At 35.0% G+C, this 21,353-nt stretch overlaps 1 protein-coding gene across 2 annotated transcripts; it reads left to right on the top strand.

The window, feature by feature from the left end:
* Positions 1 to 606: 606 nt before the first annotated feature.
* LOC129232971 (major facilitator superfamily domain-containing protein 6-like) lies at positions 607 to 20,835 on the top strand. Of its 2 annotated transcripts, XM_054867059.1 has the most exons (4): positions 607 to 793; positions 6,437 to 6,532; positions 11,038 to 12,456; positions 19,323 to 20,835. In XM_054867059.1, the coding sequence occupies exons 2-4, from the start codon at positions 6,457 to 6,459 to the stop codon at positions 19,529 to 19,531; spliced, it is 1,704 nt and encodes a 567-aa protein (XP_054723034.1). In that variant the 5' UTR covers positions 607 to 793; positions 6,437 to 6,456; the 3' UTR covers positions 19,532 to 20,835. The 2 variants fall into 2 exon arrangements, with proteins under 2 accessions (XP_054723034.1, XP_054723040.1); XM_054867065.1 differs by lacking the exon at positions 607 to 793 and having other exon boundaries at positions 6,390 to 6,532.
* The last annotated feature ends 518 nt before the right edge of the window (positions 20,836 to 21,353 follow it).

The following is a 21,353-nucleotide window of genomic DNA, read 5'->3' as shown; positions in this document are numbered from 1 at the left end:
GTGAGATTGTATTGAAAAAAAAATGTTTTGTTCATTTTAATTAAGTGCAATTAGGATTAAATGTATTAAAAATACATGTTTGCATGTTTTATTTATATTTACAGGACGCCAACAGATGGGGAGGGAGGGGAGAGGGCAGAGGGAGCTTAAAACTGAGTCATTAAAATTTTATACAGGCTGTTTCTGTTTTTTTTTTTTTTTTTTTCACTTTTCTGGGCTCTCTCATGGGGGAGGGGGGAAGCTGACATTGCTCTTGCCATGTGCACTTCTGTAAATAATACAATCATTATTTTTCCACTCAGTGCCCCTCAAGACCTAGGGCCGCCAACTGACCACTGGCATGGGCATGGACATGGTGAACAAACACTATCCAGAGAGAGACGAAGTATTTTATAACAAATTAGGAAACTCATTTGCTCTGATTCACTCCGAAGGTCCCAAAACTAGCTATTTTAAGAATAGCTTCATAAATATCAATTAACTTTTTCGTTAAAGAAAAAAAAGGGAGGAATTTATGTATATTTCCTAGAACAGACTCCTAGATGGCGCCACATGACTAACTTTTAATTGAGGAATGCAAGAAAAAGAAACAAACGAAACCGTTGATGTGATGAAATTTGTTAAGGACGAAATAGGGTGATTTAAATTCTACAATATGTATTAAGATCTTTCAATAAGAAAAACTCTGCTACTAATGTTACGTTGGAAGGTTATCGTTTAAGAGCGTCAAGAGGAGAGTCCAAGAGGAGAGGATTATCGATTTATAATTCGGAAAGGAGACAAAAGAGTACCGGTAAAAAATTTCTATTTTCAGAAATGTCAAATGGGTAGAATAAAAGATGACATAAGTAAATTCTGAATTCATAATCCACCATTCTGAAGTCATCTGGTAGAAACTGGGCGTCAAAAAAAAAAAAAAAAAAAACTACTGTGTCATGCATCAGTTCCTTACAGACGTCTTTTTCAGAGGTGGGTCTCTTATACAGCCCCATTGGAAACAAAAACATTCTTGCATGCTACGGGGAACACAAAGACAACTTTTTGTTTTGGCTAGTTTAATTAAATAATAAAACATGTTTTTTGCATGATTTTTGTTTTTGTTGGGGAATAGTATTAGCGGTTTGATTAAAATTAATAGAGATAGATAAGTATCAATATAGATATAGACATGCATATCGTATAGGTAGATAGATAAATATAGAGATCGATATAGGTTTATAGATAAATATTGAGATTGATACAGATATGGACAGTAAGAGATATACATCACCCTTAAGATTTCTCAAGAAATGCTTTCAAACTTTGACGTATAATGTATCTATGCATGTCAGTAAGAGATATACAGTCCCATCATTTAGGGGGCTTCAACGGGGGTCAATTTTGCCCCCTCCGATTTGCGATTTTGAAAAAATAATGCCTTCATTAGTAAATGTGATTTTTTTTTTCCGACAGTTTGCATTTAGTATACACCCTTTGCCCCCTCCGTTTGGTGAAATTCTAAATGACGAGATAGAGATACATAGTAAGATATTTTATTCAAATCAATATTCATATAGCTGGAAAAATGCCGCCTCCAAATTCATTTAAACAGCCGCCGAAGGCGGCAATCTTGACGTAAAAAGGTGATTAACATACAGAGCAAACTGCCACTGTTGTTACTTGTTGTTACTTGATTATGATTAGGACCGGATTTGGAAGTGTGGAGGCCCCGGGACAACGAAGGAGTGGAGGCCCCTAATCAGGGTTCGAAAAGATCATATTTTCGAAAATGTCCGATACTTTGATATATATCCGAATATTTTGATATATATGTATATATCCGATATTTTTGATCAGCACTTTAATAAAAAATACATCCTGAAGTTATATACTGCTACTTATTTTTTTATATTATTATCATTATAATTTATAGGGGAGAAAAAACGTAAAATTTGCTGACCCGTGAAAGTTAAGATATTTTGTAAAAATTTTATTGTGGGGCCCCTTTGTTGTAGAGGCCCCGGGGCAGTAGCCCCGCCTGCCCTCCCCCTAAATCCGGCCCTGATTATGAGGAGAAAAGAGGTTGAAATAGCTCCTTGTATTGAAATTTTCTTTAAAAGAGCACTAAATTCTTCCGAAAATACATCGCTTAGCACTTTCAGATCGCCTACTGTAGCGAAGTCACGTTATCAGCTCCCTGGCTTTCCGAGTCTAGAAGGCAGTGAAACTGTACATATGCTGCTAGTTAATAAATAAACACCTTTGTCCTAAATTAGCATTTCCTCATTTTAATGGATGGTTGTTTATTTGCTCTTTTAAACTGAAAAAAAAAAAAAATCCAAACAACTGCAAGTGCAAATCCAAAACTTTACGATTCATTATTTTTATTTATTTTTTTATTTTTTTACGCTGGTTTTTTGGTTGAATTTATAATTCAAAACTTTGAAAATGCCAAGAAGGAGTGGTCAAAAAGTGACGAAATTTAGAAAAAAGACGGAGACAGCAAGAAATAATAAATAATCTGAATTTCAAAATGATAGGCAAAATACAGAGCGAGAACGGCGTCGGCTCAGTAGGATGTAGGACCACTGCTAACAGCGATACACGAAGAAACACGTCTAGGCATAGAGTCAATAAGGGTGCGTATGGTGTCCAGAGGGAAGGCTCTCCATTCCCTTTCAACCATTTGCCACAGTTCGTCTTCTGAACGAGGCAGGGACAGAGTCTGCAAACGGCGTCCAATCACATCCCACACATGTTCGATTGGCGACAGGTCAGGAGAGTATGGTGGCCAGGGAAACATCTGTGTGCCTTGGAGAGCATGTTGGAAGTGCGAGCACTGTGTGATCGGGCGTTATCCTGCTGAAAAATTGCATTATGGAGCCCTTGAAGGTAAGGGATTGCCACCGGCCGCAGCGCATTATTCAAGTATCGTTGGGCCGTCATAGTGCCCTGAATACGAACTAGAGGTGATATGGAATTGTACGCAATTGCGCCCCAAACCATTATGCCACGTTGTCGTGCGGTGGGACGTTCCACAGTTATTGCCGGATTAGATCTGTTTCCACGTCGAGGCGAGACCCACGTGATAACAGGCCAGACAACTCCCCTCCCCCCCGCTTCGTTACGCCACCAGTCGTCGATCTATGAACTTGGCGCGAAACTTTGAAAGTAGTGCAGTTTACCAGTGTAACCAGTAGTGTTGCTTGCTCTGGTTGATATAGATGAAATAGGAAATATGTAACTTCGGATGCACATTTTTGAATACAATTCTGTTGGATTTATCTCTTCCTTTCCACGTACCGGAATGTAGTGGCAATTAAAAAATATATATATAGTACAAGTTTTAAGTGTCTGCTGAGTGAAAATGAGTCAGCGATTTCCGCTTCCGAACAACCTGCATGTGAAGAAAAAAGCTGGGCGCCTCATGGAATAAATTTTAAAGTTCGGAGGTAAGTACTTTTCTCAGATAAACAAATTTACATTTTATGCAGTTACGATTACTTAAGTTTTCCTCCATTACACAAACAATTGTCAGTTTCCTTTCTGATATCTTTGTCTGTAATTTGTAATTTCAGTATACTGCTTTAATATTTGAAACGGTTAACTTGCAACTTTTTATTTCTTTATTTTTTTCAACTTTGTACACGCATTTATTCGAAATGGATTTTCCAAGCTGACAATATACATATGTCAAAATTTTCTTCAAATATACTTGTTGCTATCAGAAGCAACGTAACTTGGTGTTGATATTCAGTTAATATGTAAACAAGTTTATTGAAAAGGCTTTTAACTGAACTAATCTTATATTTTCGGTTTCGATTAAATTCTTTCATACGCTAGCATGTGTTATTTTGATCAAAAAACATTCCTTGATGGGCTTCCGTAGTTCTGAGATAGAAGATTAGATTTGAACGCCGGAGGTCGTGGGTTCGATACTCAAACATTTCCCCCCAACTACGCCCCTGCAATGTTATTCAAACAAGCTGGTTCTGTGCGTAAATTAAAAAATATATATATGGTTTTTTTTCAATGTTGTCTTTAAGTTTTATGATATTTATGCACACATTGTGGTTAAGTTAACGAAATTCATAATTTCTGGGCTTGCGAAAGATTAATTTTGAGCAGTGGATACACAAAGTGTTTTTGCCAAATGCTCTATGCTTGTTTGTTTATGCTTAAAAAGGGCAAAATGTCTTGAACTACATATTTTTTGAACTCCTTGGGTTTTCTGTTAATAAGCTTTCAGGAACTCTGAAACTGTAACATAACTTGTATCAAAGGACTGTCTATAAAGTATGTTGCAAACTTTTAAACAAATCCCCCCCCTCCTCCTTGTTACATGTAACGCTGTTCAACATGAGCATATTGTTATAAACAACGCGTGATGTCACACTTCTTGTTATCCCCTCCCTTCCCCCTGTCACAAAACTGTCACATTTATTTCCTAAAAGAGCATACTCAGCAAAATGTTGATCTAAATTTAACATATATGAGGTTTTAAGTATTAAAGAAAGTTGCTAAAATGGTCATTCTATGAAAAGTTTTTTGAAAAAGGTTACTTTGACATCAATTAATGCTTTTTAAAATAATTTTTCAAAAGCTTAAAATGATGAACTATTAAAGCCCCCCCCCCCACACACAAGAATCATTAGCAGCAGAAAAAGCCAAAAATGAAAAAGTAGCCGAATTCCAAAAAAAAGGTTGTTTAGATATTGAATACATTTTTTTGATGTACAACATACAGTATTCATGATGTTGCATTATTCATTCTTTAATTAACGTTTTTCAAGTTGAATTCCTGTGTAATTTTTCGAGAGTGCCCACCGAAGGGGGGGGGGGATCGGAATTATAGTCTTATAGTAATGATAGCTTTTCAACGGCTATAGTTATAAATAACTGTACCCTTGAAATTTTAAGGGAGATGGAGATGTTTTTTTTTGGGGGGGGGGTTGAAGTTTTCATAATTGAAGGGGGTAGGGCACCGTCTACTTTGGGGGATGGCACCCAAGCATTCACGTCTTTTTAAAAGCATAAATTTGCTCAGCTAAGTTAACATTAATAATCTGGTATTATGTACTTTAATTTGATGTTATGTCTTTGAAACATATTGCAATCATGTTTCCCGTTTACTTAAGTAAAAATGTTTATTTATTTTTTAAAATTTCATTTAATTCTTATTCAAATACAATAGTAATATTATTTTTTGTTTTGATGTAATTGTAAAATGAAAGTTCATTTATTTATTTGAATACTTCTTAAGACTTAATGTTTCAATACAATATACGAGTAGTTAAAATGCGATTAGTTAAAAAAACAATTTCTAATGAAAAATAAAACTGTGTTTATTTATCACTTTGTTTTAACATGATTGTAAAATAAAATCGTGTTTAGTTATTTGAATACTTTGTAAGACTTATAAATGTTTTTATGTAAAATACTATGAATTAAGCTCAGTGTATTTATTAATGTATGATTATCGGTTCCTTTTTATGTTTTCAAATGAAAAAGTAGAACTTGCAATGCTGCTAAAATAATAGAAGACAATAATAAATAAACCAAATAGTTTTATTTAACCAAAATATTAATCGAAGTGCTCACTTCCCAATATCATTGTGGATCGACAAACGATGACGTCATTTGCTAGTTGGATGGCCTTCCTATCTCGAAGGCCTCGGTCGAGGCCATACACGTATGCGGTGACTATCACTGGATAAACAGAAGCGGCATGCATCTGAGAACACATTTCGCCATTCTATCATCCACGTCGCTTTAGTCCGGCACCATACTAAACGTTGCTGTCTATGTTGTGGGGTGAATGGCAGTCTTCTTAGCGGACACTGATTGCAGACCACGTGCGACTAAACGACGGGAAATGGTTCTGGTTGACACGGGAACATTCAGGGTATCTTGCACCTGCTGCAGAATCGAGGAAAAGTGATTTGTGGGTCTGCTACAGCTTGTCGGTGGATGCGTCACTCTGGCTGCCCCTGCACCCCCGCTATCTTGCCACATTTCGTTGTTACAACCATCTTTGGCACAACCGATGCACCGTGCTCGTATCCATGTGGGTACCAGCTGCGATTTGACGTACGGACCAACCTCCCCTTCTCAGTCCAATCACCATACCCCTTGTAAAATCGTCTATCTGCTGGAAGTGCCTTCGTTGACGGCGGCCTGGCATTCTCTCGTGTTACATGTATCCTCCAAGACAAAAACAAAATGTCTTCGATAATTCTCCAGTCAGAAATAACGACACGAATATTGCCCATTCTGCAAGTTCCTTCCCTTACATCTTTTTTCATGTGCGTCGGAGAACTGCGCATTTCACATCATTTACATAACTCAGTGATGTACGTCTACTCTAAAATTTGCATAAATTTCTGAACACTCTTTCTTGGTGTTGCATTTTCAATGTCGAGCAGTGTATTATTAACAATTTTTCATTCTTTTTCAGGATACATCTATTAAAACAAAATGAAGTCAGGAGAGTTTTTTAAAGTTAATGTGAAGTTGCTTCGTTTTAAGGCACATTATTTTGTTTTCTATGGAGGTAAATATGAAGTTGTATCTTTTCCATTTTTAAAAATGACGAAAATTATCTATGCAATTGTTCAGTTTAACGTGAGAACGCTATTTTTTACAACGAACCTTAATTTTTAATGTCTATCGCATTTGCTTCAAAAAGTGACCTACTCATATATGGTAATAATACGGTAAACAGCGTCACACAGCGGCCATCCAGCGATGGTGTAGCAATGGCGATGGATCAAAATAATTTAAAATAAATTATTAATTGGTAAATTTTTGAATTGAAATGTAGAAATTTACAAATGTTAATTTATTCGTCATTTATTTTTAGCATCTCCGATAGTTGACAGTTTTGACTAGAATTTATTTCATGTTAAACTCAGGGCTGCGGAGTTGAAATGAAAACGGCCGACTCTGACTCCGACTACTGGATTTTGAAGCGTCCTACTCCGGCTTTTTCATTTATTTATTTTTATTTTATTTTTCAATTTTTCCACCTTACGGGAAAGGAGAGAAGCCCCTAAACAGAAATTGAAATTTTAATTCTTTTTCACGAATTTTTTTCGCGTTGTATTATATTGTACACCTAAGATCAGGGCTGCAGAGTCGGAAGGAAAATGGCCGACTCCGACTCCAACTCCAGATTTTTTTTTTAATTGTATTTTTTCAACTCCCTCTCTCCCTTCAGGGGAAGGGGGAAAACCTCTAAACAGAGATTGAAATATTAATTCTTTTTTATGACAATTTCGCATTTTGGTTTTTACCCTTGTAAACCCAAAATGCATACAACGTTAGAAATTCAATTTAAAAATCAAATTTTCCAGTAGTTACGTGTTAAAAAGTGAGATGACTTAAAAATCCCTTTTAAAAAAATTTAAAAAGGGCTATCTGTAATTTGCCCCCGTTTAATGTTTAACAAATAGATATTGATCAAATCGTGTGCTTTCAATTTTTGAAAGCTGTAACTTGAGAGAAGAAAAGCTTTTTTTCTAAATCCAAGTTATTGAGAGGGGTTGGTTTTCTCCGGATGACACCCATCTGGTAGATGACGCCCAAAGTTAATTTCAGAGTTACAAAAAATATAAATATTTTAATTCAGAAAATGTTCGCGAATATATTTTAAATTATATTTCATCAATAAAATTTCAACGAAAATCGGGCACATATACGTCAGGAGCTAATTTTACACAAAATGCGGCGGTATACAAATTTGTACGAATAGCTTTTATTATACCTATATTTCTTCTTCGCTAAATTTTTAATTTAAATTTTATTGGCTGCTTTAGAATTAACCTTAATATGAAGATTTTAAGATTAACTGCAATTATTAAGTGTTGTAATCAAGAAATCATTCACACTTATTTTGTTCCATACTTTTTAGTGAGAACCAAGCCTATAGAAATAGTCTTAATAAAGAAAAAAACATTAGATTATTTCATCGGATCATTTGGATTCGTGCTTTCGCGCCAGAATTGCCGATCACCCTTAAACATTTCAACTTTAGCTACGGGCCTCGACTTACTAATTTGTTACGTTTCTTTTCTATTTTATAACTGAGATCAAACAAAACACTATATTTCTATTTTTATTTGAAAGTAATTACTCGAAAATGTTAGGCAACAAAACCGTTTGCTGACAGTTGCTATTAGTTAAGTCGAAAAGCAAGCAAACTAGTGGACGGCTACAGAAAGTTCGCTAAGCACTCAAGCTAGCTGATTGCCATAATGGCAGTTATTTTCTCATTAGTATCTTTTAATACGATACATAATCGAGCAAATAGGTAGTCAGTTTTTAAAAAATGCAAGGAGAGTCAGTGAAAAGGAAAGAAAAAAAGAAGCCCGGAGTCGGAGTCAGCATGTTTTTTAACAACTCCGACTCCGACTCCTTTTCCCCAAAATCAGTCCGACTCCGACTCCACAGCCCTGCCTAAGATGCAAACAACGTTAAAAATTCAATTTAAAAATCAATTTTTCCAATAGTTGCGATTTTAAAAGTGAGATTTTTTAAAAATCCCTTTTTTTTTAATGAAACGGATTAATTTGCTCCCCTTTAATGTTTAACAAATTTTTGTTGATTCAATTGTGTGCTTTCAATTTTTGAAAGCTGTAAAAAGAGCTACGTGAGAGGAAAAAAAAAGGCTTTTCTGCTAAGTCAAAAAACCCTTCTTAACAGGGGCGAACCGCTCCGGGTCACACACATCTGGTGGGTGACACCTCAAGTTATATCAGAGTTTATAAAAAATTTAAATAGTTTAATTTTGAACAATTTCCCCAATTAATCTTAAATTGTATTTCATCTAAAAAATTTCAACGAAAGCAGGGACTATAAGGGGAGAGGCCGGATACATGTACGAGAATGTGAAGCAAAGTAAAATAGCAGGGCAAAGGGAAATGGTGAAATATTTACTCCACCGCCTATATGGTAATATTTTAACAAAGTAATAACACATGTAGTCTGTTCCAGTCAGGAAGAAATTACCTCTGACGATCAAAGCATATGATAATACAAGCAGTTTTCAAAAATTGATACTCATTGCAAGGACGTAGCCAAGGGGGGGGGGTCCATGGGGCCCGCCCCCCCCCTTCCCGACAGACTATTTCTTTTTTCTCAGTTGTTGCACTTCGCGTCAACAAAATTTTTCCAAACGAGAAATTTTTTATTTAAGCCGGTATTTTCCCTTTAAATATTCCCATTAATCAGCAATTTTCCCACGTCAGAGTCAACTCAGAACACGAGAACCACCTGCTACAACTGCCAATTCCCATTGCAGTCTTTTGCTGTGTCGCGTATTCCGCCCGAAAACGAGGAAATTCCGTTTCTCCCTTCAACCCAGCTGGGTGACCTTGAAATTCGGCCCCTCTCCCAGGGATGTGCCAGCTGCACCAAACTGCGCCAAACGCCGATACTGTGCCAAACTGCGCCAAAAGACCGCCAAATGGACTTTTCTGTGCCAAATCGGACAAACTTGCGCCAAAACTGCAATTTTCATTTAATGTTGCCGTTCCTTCAGCTTATTTGACAGTTTTGGCAAAATATAATCAAGTTTATGCATTTGTAGCTTGTTTTTACTATTTTTTTGGCTTAGTCTCGATGTTTTGCGCATTTCAAAATCCGAGTGCACCCGCTTTTGAAAAACTCGATCGTTTTAATTTTTCATGTAATGCTGTTCCTTTGACTAGAAAAAATTTGCACTGACAATTATTTTCAACCTTTGTTATCTTTTGTTTCGTTTGTTTCCGTCTTGGTGCAAATTTTGGCAGCGATTCATTTATGTTCCATTCTTCGGGCAATGGTTTTGGGCAGGTATAGATCAGTAAATACATGCTACTGATTACCTGCACAATGTATCGATAATATCAGTTACTGCTAACCACCACTGATAAAAGAAAAAATGCTTTTATTTAGCGGCAAGCAAATAAACATGTTTGCATATCATAAAACTAAAGTTATATAGTAGATTTTAGAAATGAAAAAAATGATGAAGTTTAAAATTTTCGCAGTTACTGCCGTTTACCTTCCCACGGCAGAACAGTTATGAGTAAAAAATTTAAAGATGCAAATAAATGAAAAAAAAATGCAGTTACTGCCGTTTGCCTGCCCACGGGAGAAAGTTTCCGTTCTGCCGTGGGCAGGTAAAGAGCAGTAAGTAAATTCAGCCGATTACCTGCAAAATGTAACGATTAAAGCAGTTACTGCCGTTTGCCTGTCCACGGGAGAAAGTTTTCGTTCTTCCGTGGGCAGGTAAAGAGCAGTAAGTACATACTGCTGACTTCCCGCACAATGTTGCGAAAAAAGCAGTTTCTGCTAATTACCACTGATAAAAAAAATGCTTTTTTCTTTTCTGCGGCAACCAAATAAACATGTTTGTACCATAAAACTATCGATATAGATGTCAAAAATTCAGAAAAATGAAAATCGAAAAATCTGCAGTTACTGCCGTTTGCCTGCCCACGGCAGTATTCATCTTTATAACTTTATGTCCATCTATTTCTATATTTATCTATCTCTCTATGTTTACCCCATTCTATATCTGCTTCTTTTTTTCAAGATAACACCTCCAGTATCTATTTATTTATGTATATCGGCCTCCGTATTGATCTGTCTCCATACTTATCTAGCAAATAGCTATCTCTGTGACAGTGAATATCGTAACCTGTTTAAAAATGGTTGAAACCGTTAGCTACATTGCACAACTAGCAGCAAAATATATTTATTTTTAACTTACACTGAATTCTCGGTTTAAATTTCATTGTTACAGTCTCTTAATCATTAGAAGGCAGAAAATTGAATTTTCCTATTTACAACAAAAAATTTACGTAACAATCAGTTAAGGCTCTTTTGAATAAAAAGTGCTAAAAATCATATAAAAAACTGTAAACAAATTTTTTTTAGCTGATTTATCAGGAATCGGGGGACGAGATGCACATCTTATTTTATCGTTTTTTATTGTATGCATTATATATCGACAGTTCTGTTTCTATGCGTACATACACTTCTACTAATAACGATATTTTCTTTTTTTTTCAGCCCTCAGTGGAGTTTTTCCTTTCGTCCCAGTTTTCGCAAAGCAACTTGGAATCCATGCTGCTGCTTTTGGACTAATTTACTCGATCCTTCCATTCTGTTCATTTATCTCTAAACCATTTTTCGGATTTCTCGCGGACTATTTTCAAAACATCAAAGTATTTTTGGTAACGCTCATTATCTTGATATCTGTAACACTCATGTCTTTACTGCTTATACCACCAATCGAAGATGGCTCAAGAGACACCTCGCGTGTCAAATTGGAACTGAAAAAACATGGGTTTGAGATGAGCTCTGAAAATGATCGTAATGCGTCGTGCATCAATATGGGTTCAAAATCGGCAATGACATGTGACCTTTATTCGGGTCAATGGAACGAATCTGAATGGCAACAGCTGCCTTGCAGAACTCTACTAAAATGGTCTCGAGACTGCACTACACAGCAATCTTCAGATGACACTGTGAAAGTATTAGTGGAATTGAACCCTGAAATTAACAGTCCCAAACCAATCTCAAACAAAACTCTAACACTTTCTTTTCTTGACGAGAAATTAAGTGACTTCAACAACAGTTGTAACTTTTACGTTAAGGACAATGATCTTTTAAAATGTACAATTGAAAATAATACCTGTTCTGACACAAATTCACTCTCTTCTGTGTATGACACGTATCAGTTCTGGCTGCTAGTTGTGTTGCTTTTAATACCAGGGTCATCAGCTGCAGCTTGTATGTCTTTGGCAGATGCTGCTTGTTGTGAAACTTTAGGGGCCAAAAGAGAACTGTACGGAAAGCAAAGATTATGGGGCACTATTAGCTGGGGTGCCTTTTGCGCACTTACAGGATTTCTGAATGATACATTCAGCACTGATAAAAAGAATTTCTCGCCCGGGTTTTATTTGATGTTTGTTCTTCTAGTTATTGATGCCATACTGATTGTAAACATCGAGTTAACAAAGTCAAAACTTTCTTCAAACGTTTGCAAAGATATACGTTCAATTATAAAATCCTCAGAAATAATGACTTTCGCTTCTGGTGTGTTTGTTATTGGGATTCTAACTTCAATCGTGGCAACTTATGAGTTTTGGTTTCTAGAAGACATGGGTGCGAGTCAAAGTTTACTAGGACTAGCGGTCGCGATGCAGTGCTTAGTTGGAGAAGTTCCTCTTCTTTTCTCCTCTGGTTGGTTTATTAAGAAGTTGGGCTACTTTCCGTGCATTGTAATTTCATTTTCTGGCTTTGCTTTGAGGCTTGGTTTGTATTCCGTTATAAAAAATCCATGGCTTGTCTTACCAATTGATGCTTTGCATGGTTTCACTTTTGCCATATTCCATGCGACACTGACTTTCTTTGCCTCGGCGAAAGCTCCTGCTGGACTTGAAGCCACAGTGTTGGGATTCTTAGGTGGACTTAGCGATGGGTTAGGTGAGAATCAAAATTTTCATTTCAATTGCATTTTTATTTGTTTCCAAATTTTCAAAAAAAAAAAATACATGTTGTAATTTCTAAAAAATCATAAAAAAATTTGTTCAAGCTAACTTTTATTTTCATTAATAAAAGTAATCTCCATTTCTGTTTTTTTGAAAGGAGTTAACATTTTTCGACATTTACCAACGACTAATTATTTTAAAAGTGAATTTTCAGTTTTTATTATTTATTTTGCAACATTATGGTAAAGTTGGCTAATGTGACGGTACTTCCTAATTTGAGGTATCTAAGGTAATAGGAGAGATAGCGATTAAAGAGATTGCGCGCAAGGAAAATCGGGCAGGGGGGAAGAATAGGGTGTGCAAAGTTTGCATGCCGGAACTTCATGTAGATGTATATAAGCAGCTTTCGAGTTTGTACAAAAAAGTGCATGTAGTTGCATTTTTCTGTACAAACTTGAATGCATGCCAAGTATTCAGGTCGTTTACGATAAAATATCGCTACTTAACATTTTTTTCCTTGAGGCAAGTGCTTGAATTTCCATGTATCTTTATCTAATTTTTGTAGAAAGACCCCTCCAACAGAGTTACATCATTTTTATTTAAATAGTTTCTCGTGAAGTTATTACCCTAGACGAGAGTTGTGTGACATCGCGACGGTTCTTTCTAGCAGCTGCCATGTTTAAATAAAAAGCCGCGCAATCTCGCCTTCCGAAGGAGGAAGTTTCGTGCGTCTGCTACTAAAGAAAGGTGACACGTTGTTCTCATTCTTTACATACTAGTTGTGATTAGGCTGCTAATTTGTTGTTTTATATACGTTAAAAATTGTATCTGGGTATAGAAGAGGAATTTTAAGAATTTAAAAAACAGTATTTTTGGAAATGAATTAATTTACTAAAAAATAAATTAGTAAAAAAAAATAATAAATCAATATTTGTGAACATTTGTCAATAAATCATTTTTTGTTGACTAGTTAATACTTTATTCATTTATTTTTATTGAGCAATCACGATTGCTTATTGTTCTCATTTGACTGTCCGTGACGTTACGCTGATTTTATTCCCCCCCCCCACTTCGTTCTGCAGCACTCCCGCCACCGTCCTCTACAGGCGCGGCTCCTCCGGTCCTGAGCACTGTCTCCCGGAATCTGCTTCTTCTGGTCGGTGGCGTCCATGTTCTACACGCACGCTGATACACATACGCCTATGTGCATACACACAGGTTGACACACTCACACAAGGGGCAGGCTTGGGCGGACAGGAGCCGTTTCTAGAAACAATAACTCCAATGAGTAGGGTCCTGTCGCAACTCGTGATTGCGAAACACATAATTTGAATAAAAAATTTCAGAATTCAAATTAGTTTACTTTATTTATTTATTTATTTATTTATTTGCAATTTACGAACAATAAACTTTGCCAATGAATTAAGTTTTTTTTTAAAGAAACAATTAACTTGTGATGGACTTCTTTATTCCTCACATTTTTTCCTATTTTTAAGGTTTCAATACCAAATACGTTAGGCATTCAAATAAAGGATCATGGACTGAAACGAATTTAAAATTTGCAACTTCTCCTGAGTCTGTCTCAAAAATACTCCCACGAAAGTTTTGAAGAGCGACAAGATGTTTAATGCCATCTAAATCGAAAAGGTTACAAAATGCATTGAATGTTGCTGTTCTACAAAATACACGTAAAAGAAGCTTTGAAGAGAAAATAGCTTAAAATAGACAGAAATGCAACTAGCTGAAGGTAAGATGCTTCTGAGAAAATTGAATCGAAAACAATTAAAAGAAATAAGACGAAGAGCAATGAGGATGGGTTCACTAGATATTTGGATATGTTAGGTAGGTGCGAGGAATAAGGCCTACTTAAGGGAGATTTGGAATAAAATGGAAAGAAAAGGATCCGAATCAGCAAATTGCAAATTTAATTAAAGTAACATTCAATTACTACACGAAAATAACAAAAAACGGCCTTTCTTGCCGAAAACAAACATAAAATTAGATATTTAAAAAAACCTTGCAATAAGGCCTTATTATACTACGGTAGGGTAATAAGGCCTAAATGCATGACACACGAAAATAACAAAAAACGGCCTTTCTTGCTGAAAACAAACATAAAATTAATTATTAAAAAAACCTTGCAATTATGCCTTATTATACTACGGTAGGGTAATAAGGCCTAATATTTTAACACTAGTAAGTAAACAAAATAAGCTATTAACATTGGTAATTGAGATCATTTATAATATCCTTAAGCATTACTCATGTTGAAAATCTTCAAAATAACAAAAAAAAAAAAAATAACAGCCGTCAGTGCACTCAAAAATATCTTCGTCATCGGCTGTCAAACCGACGCATTTCTCATGATACCACCTGTTGCATTTTGAACAGGGGCTCATGTCAATCATTTTATCCTCCTCACAAGCGCGACAGTACCAATTATCATCGTTTTTTTTTTTTTTTTTTTTTGTATTTTTTTTTATCGTCTTTCTTTGAGGGTTGACGTCATTTTTTGCTTTTTTCTCTTTTCTATATTCTTCAAACAGTTCTTTGTAGACTTTAAGTCTTCGATGATCAATAGATTTTCTTCTTAAAATTGATGTTTTTCCAGTATTTTTGACTGGAGTACGCATAAGCCCCTGAAGTGCTTTTTTTTTTTTTTAAGTTCAGCTAGTGGTACATTGTCCTCTTCATCGTCCGAACTAGAACCGTAAACCATGCCGTACGTCGTTCCAGGAGGTTTGTTTGGGGTACTATTAATTATTTATCTTGTGCTGTCGATGTGAAAGGCCTTGGGGTTATTGGCGTGAGAGAGGTGCGAGGTTGCGATTTTTTTTCTTGAAATTTGTCAGCTTCGGGAGCTGGAATTTCTGTTAATACAGACGGAGCAAAAGCTGTTTCTGAAATAGCCTGTGGTTTCAATGGATACAAACCAGTGGCTTTAAAGCCGCTTGTAATGTTACTATGTGTCATGCATTTAGACCAGACATTTGAAACAATAACATTAGACCGTGCCTTGGTGAGCTTTTTGTCTGGGTTTTGTTCCATAAATGATAAAACTTCTGCATCCCAGTGGTGTTTAAATGATCGATAGACGGCTTTATCAAGGGTTTGGAGTTCATGAGTAGTGTTCGAAGGTAAACAGTAATGATATATCGAGAGAATCGGCGACTTCAACGATTTGTTAAGTCTAGGTGACAAGCCGCTCCATCAAATATTAAATGGGACTTTCCTGCACTTTTAAATCTAGATAGGTGCTTTAGAAATTCTGTAAAAAACTCATCAGTCATATAACCCTTTGTAGATTTTTCTACCAAAGAACCCGGTGGCAAATTGTCATATAATTCTGCCTTCAACCGTTTGCCTTTAAATATTATCATTGGTGGTATAGCAGCACCAAGTGCATTTACACATCCAGCTATTGTGACACTTTCGGCATGTTCCGAAGACTGTAAATGCACTCTTTTAGTCCCCTTCTTTGCCAAAACAGTCTGCTGGTGGTGAATTGTGAGACGGCAGCCTTTCTCATCCATGTTGTATATTCTTTCAGGATAACTTCTCAAGTCCAGATTATCATAAATTTCATTCAGTCTGTTAAAGTGATCATTAACGATAAATTTGTTAAGCTTTTGAGCTCTGGCCGGGTTCATAAATTGAGCTTTTCGTCTAGATATTTCCGGGTGTCTTTTCATAAATGCTTTAAACCAATCTTTACCAGCAACTTTAGCAAGTTTATTAAAATTATGCTTTATGTTATTAAGTTCACAAAATTTATAAACCAAGAGTCGGAGAATACGTGGTGTCACAGGCATCCCTACTTCAGCAAACCTCAAAATTCTGATGACAAGATCAGCTTCCTGGTCATCACTGAGAATAGATTTTCTACCAAGCGTTTTTTTCAAACTTCCGGTCTGGAGATGGTTTTTAATGGTTCTCCTGGGAACATTATACCTCACAGCTGCTTTATATGAGCTCAGCATACCTCTTCTTACTGCTTGGACAGTCGACACTAAGTCATTATCAGACCACAGTGCTCGTTTGCAGGGCATCGTGATGAAGGCACTAAAATAACAATGAACCAAGTCGTAAACAGCCGCAATTACTAATAAACACTCATACCATGTTGAGAAAGGTTCAAAATTAGATGCACAGCTGAAAAACTACGTTACAAAAAAAAGGAGTATAATAAGGCTTAAGGTCAACTTTCGCAGGCATTATTAGCCGCTGACGTCGAATTTTAAAAAATACAAAAAAGTACAATAATCCGATCATATTATTTCACTTAGACATGAAATATCGATAGAAGCATTCAAGACAGATAACTGTAGCGCAAAACTATGCATAAAAGTATGATATTACAAAAATTTCTTACATTTCCATCTGACAATTTCTTATTATTCGTTTCTTACAAGCGTTCCGTGAAAATGAATCTGGGCTCGCTGGTCAAAACAACTGAGCATAGCGTTGCGACCAGTTTGAGGTGCCATCTGTAAGTGTAAACTATCTACGATAGCGTTTTTGAGCGGCTACAACCATTTTAAATTATATTTTCGCTGTTTAGGCCTTATTACCCGACAGGCCTTAATACCCGCACCTACCTTACCACGAGAAAACATCGACCAGTGACTATCTTCATTGCGTTACTTGTGACAGATGGTTGCACGAAAGATGCCCAATTTACATCTGTAAATTTATCTATTGAGGAGATCGGCAACAGAGAGTCGGGTTAACGATTTTTCCAAGAGGCAAAACGTTGAAACTGTCGCTTTTATCCATCTTCTTTCGAGTTTTTTTTTTTTTTTTTCGATTTTCAACGGAAAAAAAATACAGCAACAGAGAGAATTGCCGACTTTAAAAAATTATCGCTTGGGGTAAATACCCCGGCTTACTGCCCTCATGATCTGGGGGACAACTCCGATCAATTTTACGAGAAAAATGGACTTATTTTAAGTTAAATTTATCATCAAGCAGCAATGTAATTTAAAATTTTTTCTAGCACTTTTTTGTTCTGCTTCTTAAAATTTATTTCGTAAATTAAAAATTTTTTCTTTCTTTCCCGAAATTGTTCATTTTTCTGATTCGCCAATCATTAGATCGAAATAACTCGTAATGTAGTAATGTTTGTATACAAAACCTTACAACAATAATTTAAGTTTTAACTATTGATGTTGATAATTAAATTGCTCAGTTCAGTTATTTTTTCAGAACAATCTCTCCTACCTTTGTGCGCAAGCTATTCAACCCCTAAGGACCGATTGCGCGGAAGTATCTTAATGGTTGTATTACACCTGTTGCATTACATTAAAGCAGTGGTGGTCAACGTTTTCAAGAAACATGCCACTTTTTACTGAAAAAAAGTTCCATTGTTTCAACAACTGGAAAATATAAAACAATGAAAAAATATTATTTATGGGCTGATTGTGTTCCACATATTTTGAAGCTTTTGCGTTGTTTTCGGTATCGGGAATTAATAAACAGTGCCTTTGACGTAAACCTATTAAAAAGAAATCACAGGAAGTGTGGAACGAACTTTTGTAACAGATTCAAAGTTTGTTTTGTGACAAAAGGCTCACGCATAAAACCTTTGGAGCTATTTAAAAAAATTAAATAAATAAAAAACTTGGTTAGTTCTTTTTACATTAATGTATTACATTTGGTGCAGCAGTTGAAAAAATAAGATTTTTTAAAAATCAGACCCTTTATTTGTGCTCACCCTGTATATTACCGGGAAAAATTGCTCTGTAGCTTGTTCTCAAAATTGCATAAAATCACACTAAAATGCATTATCCTTACTTAAATATCTCAAAGACTTCAGTATCGAGAGGGGAATCATGTCCTTCCCCCTTTCTTAATCTTTCACTCTTGTTGATGTAATACTAGCAGCGTTACCTAGCGTTGTACGGTCTACCTCGAAAATAAAAGTTGTGTCAAGTGACGTATGTTCGGCAACCTGGCTTGAATAAAAGAAAAACAAATAGTATAAATTTCCCGTCAACGTGTTGAAGACAGCAATTTTATAAATCAGAACTTAAATTTAGACTTCTTCGGGTTTTTTTTTTCTTCTTTTTTTTTCTTTCTTTTTTTTTTTTTTTTTGAAAATTTCGTACATTTATTGCAATGATGTTGTTTCTTTCAGTCAAAAGAGCTACTTTTAGTCACTGAAGTTGATAGAATGAGTAAAAATAAAATAAAATAAAATAAAATGGACCCAGAAAATACTTTCATTTTCCCCAACATTTAATTTTTAATTAATGTTTTAAAATTTCCGATTTTTCAGACAAAGCGTGGTGTTTATGACGTCACAAGTGATGTACGTTGGCGCGCAGAATGTTGATGCTTACTGTCCACCGCGTTTCCTGGTTATGATAATTCAGAAGCGAATTAAGTATTGCGCTCTACGCTTGCTATCAACCATATCATTGCCACTACATATGAGTAAAGAATTAAATTAAATATTGCGTTCTGCGCTAATAGCATCAGTGAATGGCATTTCATCACTTGTGATCTCATGTGCAGAAGCGTAAAAAAAATGAAATGGAATCTATGCACCTATTAAAATAAAATTGTTAAAAAATACTAAACTTAGCCAAATTATTTTTAAAATGATAAAATTAAGCATGCTCTTACAGAAAAAAATATTTTTAAAATTTTAGAAACGACCCCATTAATAGGCGTAAACATTCCATTTCACGGATTTTCTTGCAAAAGTCCTCCTATGTGAATTTTTGAGCATTACTGTGCTAAATTTGGCAAAAAAGCGACATAAACTATGGATTTGTAGATCATTTTTACTTATAGCCATTTCGCATTGTTCGTTGCTCCATTTATTTACTTATTTTACTTCTTTTCATTTTGTTTTAGGTAATGGAACTGGCAGCTTCTTGGGTGGATTGGGTTTCAAAATGCTAGGAAGTCGATTAACGTTTTTCTCTGCTAGTGTAATAAGCTTGAGCTGCATCCCAGTTTTCCTCATCGCACCAAGGATTTTAAAGAAGGTGTCGACGAAAGAATACGTCACGTCTCAAGATGAAAATGCTGATGAAACACATGACTTGAAACATGTTACTTAAAATTAGTGATGTATAGTTTTGTTTCAATTGACAGTGTTGTTATTAATTTTTTTATTTAATTCATCAAGTATTATAGCAAAAATTGAGCCTAATGATACGAAGTTGTATCTGTTCAAACGCATTTAGTTTAATGTTCCATTCCTAATGACATCCTGTCTTCGTAACGTATGGGACTTAACGTATGGGACTTCTTGGGTGGATTATGTTTCAAAATGCTAGGAAGTCGATTAACGTTTTTCTCTGCTATTGTAATAAGCATGAGCTCATCCCAGTTTTCCTCATCGCACCAAGGATTTTAAAGAAGGTGTCGACGAAAGAATACGTCTCGTCTCAAGATGAATATGCTGATGAAACACATGACTTGAAACATGTTACTTAAAATTAGTGATGTATAGTTTTGTTTCAATTGACAGTGTTATTATTAATTTTTTTATTTAATTCATCAAGCATTATATCAAAAATTGAGCCTAATAATACGAAGTTGTATCTGTTCAAACGCATTTAGTTTAATGTTCCATTCCTAATGACATCCTGTCTTCGTAACGTATGTTTTATTGCTAGTTGCAACTACACTATTTGCAACAGAAAAATAATGAATGATTAAGAACAACTTCATGTTTGTGCTAAAGTAAAGTCTTTGAAATCTAGGGTTTTGACTGTCATTTAACAAATTTTAAAAAAAGTTTTTTTTTTTGGTAGAAAATAACTAATTTCTCTATCGTAACTTTAAACACGCTCCGAAGAATCTCAAAGATTAACATATCAAAATAAACTTCAACCTCAAAATAAAACCCCAAAAAAAAGATTCACTTTTTTTTTCATTGACGAATCTCAAAGGCCAAAGATCTGACGAATCACGAATCTCAAAGGTCGAATATCTGAACAAAAATACATAAGTTAAACCAAGATAATATTAATTGACCAAGGTAATTTTTAGTTGCAAATTTTCGGTTTTAAAGTTAAAAATTTAAATTTTATTTTTGCGACGTCCGATATTGGTGTGCAATGCAGTTAGCTAATAAGCTCTAAAAGATAAATTGAACTGGGGAATCGTGGAAAATGATTCGTTTCAAGAAAAAATCAGGATTTAAAGTCGGATTAGACTCTAATAAGATGAATATAAATCAAACAAAAACAAATTAATGAAATAAATCAAAATAACAGTTTTAGAGTTTTACATAGCGAAAACATTCAGAATTTTCCTAGTCCTTAAAATTTCCCTTATGGCATCATGATAGAAACTACCTTTCATCTACAATTTGAAATGCTGTATGAGTATTAGGTACATCCAAAACGTTTTTCTGAAACTATCCGATGTGAATATTAATTGAGATATTTTTTAATTAATTTATGTATATATATATATATATATATATATATATATATATATATATATATATATATATATATATATATATATATATATATATATATATATATATATATCTGTGTGTGTGTGTTACATTTCCGACTTTTGAATATCTATCATTTGTTTATTTCAGTGCTGAAATACTGTAAAAAAATAATGATTAAAAAAAATAATAAAAAACGTTAAAAGACGCTTACTGATGGGATCCTAAAAGTGATTGAAATTGTAAAGTGATGGAAAAGAGGTTAAAGGTAAAATTAAAAAATAGTGAGATGCTGTCGCACCACAACTCTACCACCAATTAGTTTCACTAACAAATATCGGTATACGAAGTAAGTATCAGTATTATATACCAAGTGATAAATATATTTCATTTATAACTAGTGGTACCACACGGTATCCTCTTGACAGGGGTTTTTAGTTATTGAATCAAAATTCGAAAAAACGTATCAG

The sequence above is a fragment of the Uloborus diversus genome, chromosome 1, assembly GCF_026930045.1.
Source record: "Uloborus diversus isolate 005 chromosome 1, Udiv.v.3.1, whole genome shotgun sequence".
Taxonomy (NCBI): Eukaryota; Metazoa; Arthropoda; class Arachnida; order Araneae; family Uloboridae; genus Uloborus; species Uloborus diversus.
Note: the sequence above shows the minus strand (reverse complement) of the source record. Positions and strands in the feature narration are given on the sequence as shown.

What these genes read in the sequence shown, in the direction of transcription:
- LOC129232971 (XM_054867059.1), top strand. Translation starts at nt 6,457, where the DNA reads ATGAAGTCAGGAGAGTTTTTTAAAGTTAATGTGAAGTTGCTTCGTTTT. An exon ending in TTATTTTGTTTTCTATGGAG is followed by an intron (nt 6,533 to 11,037) that starts GTAAATATGAAG and finishes TTTTTTTTTCAG; the next exon opens with CCCTCAGTGGAGTTTTTCCT. An exon ending in TGGACTTAGCGATGGGTTAG is followed by an intron (nt 12,457 to 19,322) that starts GTGAGAATCAAA and finishes ATTTTGTTTTAG; the next exon opens with GTAATGGAACTGGCAGCTTC.